This window comes from Orycteropus afer, unplaced genomic scaffold (assembly GCF_000298275.1).
Source record: "Orycteropus afer afer isolate SDZICR_OR568_19922 unplaced genomic scaffold, OryAfe1.0 scaffold00689, whole genome shotgun sequence".
Taxonomy (NCBI): domain Eukaryota; kingdom Metazoa; phylum Chordata; class Mammalia; order Tubulidentata; family Orycteropodidae; genus Orycteropus; species Orycteropus afer.
In genome coordinates this window covers 56,455-62,374 of record NW_006922276.1, presented here as the reverse complement: position 1 = coordinate 62,374, position 5,920 = coordinate 56,455, and the positions used below count along the sequence as shown (strand labels likewise).

The window sequence follows — 5,920 nt, the reverse complement described above, 5'->3', positions numbered from 1 at the left end:
TGCTCAGAGGTCATGTTTGACACCTACATACTCCACAAAGAGGAGGAACCCAAGGACCCCTTGAGCCTTGTTGAGAGATTCCATGGTGGCAGCTCCCAGGCTGACTTCTCCTTGGGTGCTATGACGTCAGCCCATGTGGGGACCTACAGATGCTACGGTTCTCTCAGGCACTCCCTCTACACCTGGTCGGCCCCCAGTGACCCCATGAAGCTCGTGATCAAAGGTGAGAGTTCTCAGACCTGTCCCCATCACTCCTGTCCTCTGTCAGACACAGACTGAATGGTCTAAAGGTTGCCAGTCCCAGGTCATGATGAGTGACATGAGACAAGGGCTTTTTATGGTGAGAGACAGACCTGGTGAGAGAGAAAAACAGAGGGGAAAAAAAATGATAATTTGTTATAGCGTAAAGCTTGGACACAGGAACTGAAAGAAGGGAACAAAAAATGGGGATAAAGAGAGGAGATGGGAGATACAGATAAGTCTACATGTGAAGAGAGTACCCTTCCCCTCTCAGTCTGTGTAGAGACCTAGAGTGGTTTAGAAATGCAGTTTTCCATTTTAACTCAACACTCTGTTCTCTAACAGGAGAACCCAAGGACAAATCATGTATCTGACTTGAGATGAAGGGTCAATTAGTCTAATCCAGAGCTGACCCCCATGACCCCAGTGACCTCAGCCCAGGGGAGACTTACAGATACTGCGTTCATTCTGATAAACCTTCCTTCTTTGTGGTTGGGCCATAATGACCCAGGGTATTGGTTCCAAGTGAAGGAGTCTAACTGTAACACACACCCCTGTGGTGGGTGTGTGCTCTGTGGGTCCTGAAACTAGCTCTTCAGGTCCATGTGCTAAGGTGACCCCAGATGTTACAGGATTGTTGCGGACAAAAGCCCTCACAGAGAGCCAATGAGAGAGAAAGTAGAGTCAGTGAAAAGCAGGGACCTAGAAACATAGTGCCTAAGGCACTTGACTGCTAACCAGAAGGCTGGCGGTTCAAACCCACCAGCCACTCCTCGGAAGGAAGATGGAGCAATCTACTTCCGTAGTGATACTGCCTCGGAAACCCAAGGAGGGGTCGCTGTGAGTCGGGGCCGACTCGACGGCACATATCAACAACAACAACAGAAACATACATGCAAACCCAGAATGACATAGGGCTTGAGGGGGGAGAAGAGAAGAGGGGGAAGGAGCAGAAAGACTTGTCCGTTTGAAGATTGGGGAGGGGACCCAGTACTCACAGGGACCTGGAGTCAGAGGAGCTGTGAACCAACGTCAAAGGGGCGGTGGCCAGGCTTTACTGGGGTGAAAGAAAGCCCGTTCCATCTCAACTCTCTCCTGCCTTGCTCTTCAGAAGAGTCTCCCAGAAGTCCCCCATCACCCACAGGATCCAGCTACCAAACCGGTGAGTAAAGCAGACCTCTTGTCCATGCTGTGGAAGTCTGGGAAAAGAGAAGCCTTGATTTCAAGTGTTGGCTGGGCCATTCCCAGCTCTGTGATCTTGGCCTAGTCGCCTTCCCTCTCTGGTTGTCAGATTGTACAATAGCTGAAGGGAGGCTGTATAAGGCTCAGTAGAACTTGTCATTTCTGATATTTCGTAACTCATTCGCTTCTTACTCGACTCACGCCTTCCCCCAGGTGACTCCAGACTTCTGCACGTTCTCCTTGCTCTCTCAGCGCTCATCATCCTCCTTGTCAGTTTCACTGTCTTCCTCGTTCATCGCTGGTGCCTTCCTCAAAAGAGTAAGTCTTGGGAAGGAGAGGCCGGTGTCCTCTTAACAGAGGGGAGTTGGAATGGGAGTGCAGAGATGTATATTCTCCCTTTGCAGGTTGATATCCGGCTCGATGTAGGAGCCACAGAGATAGAACCTTCTAGAAAGAGCACTGCTGCCTCTGCCCAACCCCTGAGCTCACAGACCTTTGCCTAATTCTCCACCATATCCTTCTCACGGGAGCTCTGGTGGTGTAGTGCCTAAGGCATTTGACTGCTAACCAGAAGGCTGGTGGTTCAAACCCACCACCTACTCTTCAGAAGGAAGGTTGGGCAATCTACTTCTGTAGTGATACTGTCTCAGAAACCCAAGGAGGGGTTGGTATGAGTCAGATCCGACTCAACAGCAGTGAGGTTTTTTCTTTTTTTTTATCCTTCTCACAACCAGTGCAACCACAGACATCTAGGAGAAGAAGCTATGTAAGGAAGAAAGTAGGAGACAGAATCAATAGGATGGAAAGATGGAGTCATTAGTGGGGTGGACCTTTGAGTTCAGAGAGACAGAATTCTCACTCCACTTTTGGGGAGCTGAATAACCTCAGGAACCTACTGCACTTCTCTGTGTGTTGGAATCTGTATCTATGCAATGAGGATCCAGATGTTCCTCTGAGATGTTCTGATAACTTCTGTCCACTACAGATGCCGTGACACCGAACAGAGAGCCTGAGGTGGACAGAATGGTGAATAAGGAGGTGGGTCCTCCTCAACCTGTTCTCTTCAATGCAGCCCCACTCCCTCCTAGTTCCCATAAATGTGTGCCCACCCTACTCACCATTTACCTCTTCCCAGGACCCTGAAGAAGGAGGCCCACAAGAGGTGACATACGCAGAGTTGAATCCTCGGATTCTCAATCAGAAAAAAGTCACTCCCACTTCTAAGGACTCCCCGGCTGATTCCAGTGCATACATGGAATTGTCTCCACGTTAAGGCCAGATCACGGCCTGACTCCTGGCCTCAGAGCACGAATGGAGAGATCTGGAGGAGTTCTTGCATAGACATCGTCCTACCTTCTCAAACCCAGCCATTTGTCTCCGAGGTAACAACTAGAGTTTGGAGACCTGTAGGGTCTTCTCTGAAATTTTAGAGTCCCTTAGAAAACTCCTAGCTGCTCTGGGATGCTATTATGATTATCCAGCCCTTTCTAGTATTGTTAACAAATTCACCCAAGCACTCTAGAAATCCAACCACAATCAGCCCACTTTCTCTAATATTCTACTGATGTGATTCAAGAAATCATGATACATTACTCAGTGGATTAATACCACAAACAACTTTTTATGGACACATTATGTCCTCCAAGCCTTTGAAGCAAATGTTAGGGAAGAAGCGTTGTATTCTTGTGAGCCTTGGTCTAGTGAGAGATACCAGCAAGCTATTGAATATAAATCTATGTAAGTTACCTTTCCATCTCAATTGGCTTGGGCTTTGATTAAATTATGAATGATGCTGAATTTTATCAAATTCTTTTATTGTAACTATTGAGATTGTTATATGATTTTACTCATTAGCTCTATGATTTATGGCAAAACAAATTGTTGTTTGAATATTCAACCAACCTTACATTCCTGGAATAAATCCCATTTGTTCATGTTATATGATCATTTCTATATTTCTAGATTTGGATTGAGAAAATTTTTAAGGATTTTTGGATGTAGGTTCATGAGAGAGTTGGCATGTGATTTTTCCAAATATCCTTTGTCAGGTTTTGTTCTCCTTCTCTCCTTGGCCCCTTCTTCCCTCCCTTTCATTTCCTTCCCCTCCCCTCCCCTTCCTCCTTCTCTTCCTCTCTCTCTACTTTTCCCTCCTTCCCTCCCTCCCTTCCTCCCTTTCCTCCTCTCTCCTTTTCTCCATAGCACAATTCCCACTTAAGCACTCCACATCATTAAATATGCTTCCACAATGTTGAATGGCTTCCTGGTAACACATTTCAATCTTGTACCATAATGTAACTAACCACCTCTTGTGTGACACTACCTTTTTTTTAATTCACTCAATCTAGCAATGAGTATTTGAAAGAGATTACATAAGTTCATAATTCATCTTTTGTGATAGATACTTAGACTTGAGATTGGTCAAACACAGATTTTCAACACTCATTGAAACTATGTGAAGGAGTAGGCCTGCATCTCAGGTCTTTGATGTTGCCCATTCCTTTATGCTCAAAGTGGGAAAAAATTACAAAACTATTTAAAAAAGTAAATAAACCCTTCCTCCATAACCCAGCCTTGTAGTTTAAGCCCAAACAGAAGCAAGAGCCTACTCTGTACCCTCATGAAACTTCTTCACTCCCAGAGGTGATTCCTAGGTGTTGATGGTACATGATTGTAGTTATGATCAGTGATGGGGAAAGATGTTATGCTGCCATATAATGAAAAGAAGACGACCCTGGGTGAGAGAAGAAGAGGAAGAAGAGAGGAAGAACTCGGCATGACTCACCGTGGGATCGAAGCTTTATTTGTTCTCTACCATTTCAGGGATGTATCTTGACTTGAAAATGGTTAGATCCATTTCTAGGTAGGCAAATATTTCCCCTCATAGTCCCACAGCCCCACATCTGAGACAAGGGACAAGGACAAGGAAACCAAGTACAGATGGGTAGATATGGATGGATTCTGGAAGGACAAAAGCGTATGAGAAATTATGACATTGGGGTTTGGGAAAGTTACTAAAAGTATAGCTTCAGAAATATTTTGGATGCAGAATTAGCATCAAAATGACCATAGTCAATGAACAACAACAAAAATGATAGATTCATTTGCAGCAAGTATAGGAACTCACACTTGTGAGTTCTGTGGAGTAGAAAATAGGAAAAACTCAAAGAGTGTGTGACTTTACCAAGGGTCACACAACATGGCGGCATTGTTGACTGATATTGGGTCCAGTGTAGAGGACTCCTGAGCTCATTTTCTATCTATTGCACCACCCCCTGTGGACATGTGGCTCTTCTAGCCATTGTCTGTGTGACACCCAGCAGACGACTGTGTGGCACTATGCAAATATGAGGCGTTTGTGGCCCATGAAGGGGCTTGGATACCTTGTTAATAAGGTAAATAAAATACATGGCACCACTGTGGGGGTGGGACCATGGAAATAAAGTGTATGGAACCCTAACATGGGGATTGGGCAGTTTTGCCATCATACTAGGCTTAAAATGAGCCCTCCCAGAGGCAGGAAGGAGATCTTATGGCCAACCAGAGCAGGGAGTGGAATGCATCCTTGGACCCTAGATTCTTGCACTGAGATAGCAGAGAGATGTTGGAAGCAGAGGTGGCAGAATGAACAGATACAAGAGACAGAACGGCAGGCTTCCCGGCCCACGGAGCAAGACACTTGAGTGTCTTTGGGCAGGAGGCTTGCTGGCAGGGTGAGGTTCATCTCTGGGCACCTGTTAGCAGAGACAAAGAGGTCTGTAACACTGGCCCGAGCAGGACAGAGGCCAAGGCCAGAGACAAGCAAGCCTGTGCTACGGCTGAGAAGAAGCTGTCCTGCTTGAGGAACTGTCTTCTGAGTGGTTTCTGATCCTGAATTGTAGCCTGTTTCTTCCCTAATAAACCCCATAATCATGAGTAATGTCTGTGAGTTCTGCGTGGTCATTGCAACAAAACAGTGAAATAGTGAGTAGTGAGTGCCTTGGGAGGGACGTTTGGTGTCAGAACTGGTAGAAAGTTTGGAGGGTGGTGGCACGTCTGACCTCTGCCTCATAGGAACTGGGCTTGGACTGCTACTGATGGTGATTCTCTCTACCCTTTGTGAGGTCAGAGGAGGTCAGATGATACCTCCCCCATGCCGTTTTTACAGTCTCTTATTTATTCTTTACTACGAAAATATTTTGCATATTGAATATACTAAGAAAGTCTCATTCAACGTTTCTTAAAACTCTAAGATTCAACTATGTTTGCAGGGACATGTCCATGTTCATTGTGAGGTGGAGTGCGCTATTCAGCATAATTTCCCCACTGTCCACTGCCCTTCTGTATCTCTGAGGTCAGTGGTGGTGGTGGGGAGCAACTCCTCTTCTTCTTCTTCCTCCTTGAGGAAAGTCATCTTCATTACACTACAGAACCTTAGTTACAGAGGACAAGTTTATTCTGAAACAGAAACAACACGAGAACAAGTATCGCGACACGATGTAAGGAGTCACTGGGGGGCACA

At 45.8% G+C, this 5,920-nt stretch overlaps 1 protein-coding gene across 1 annotated transcript in view; it reads left to right on the top strand.

The window, feature by feature from the left end:
• The window catches only part of LOC103211030 (putative killer cell immunoglobulin-like receptor like protein KIR3DP1), a gene marked incomplete at its 3' end in the record, with an annotated part of 19,872 nt that overhangs the window by 5,027 nt on the left and 8,925 nt on the right, over nt 1–5,920 (top strand). The window contains exon 4 of the mRNA XM_042783118.1: nt 8–241. Within this exon, the coding sequence (XP_042639052.1) occupies nt 8–241 (234 nt within the window). The remainder of the gene's footprint in view (nt 1–7; nt 242–5,920) is intronic.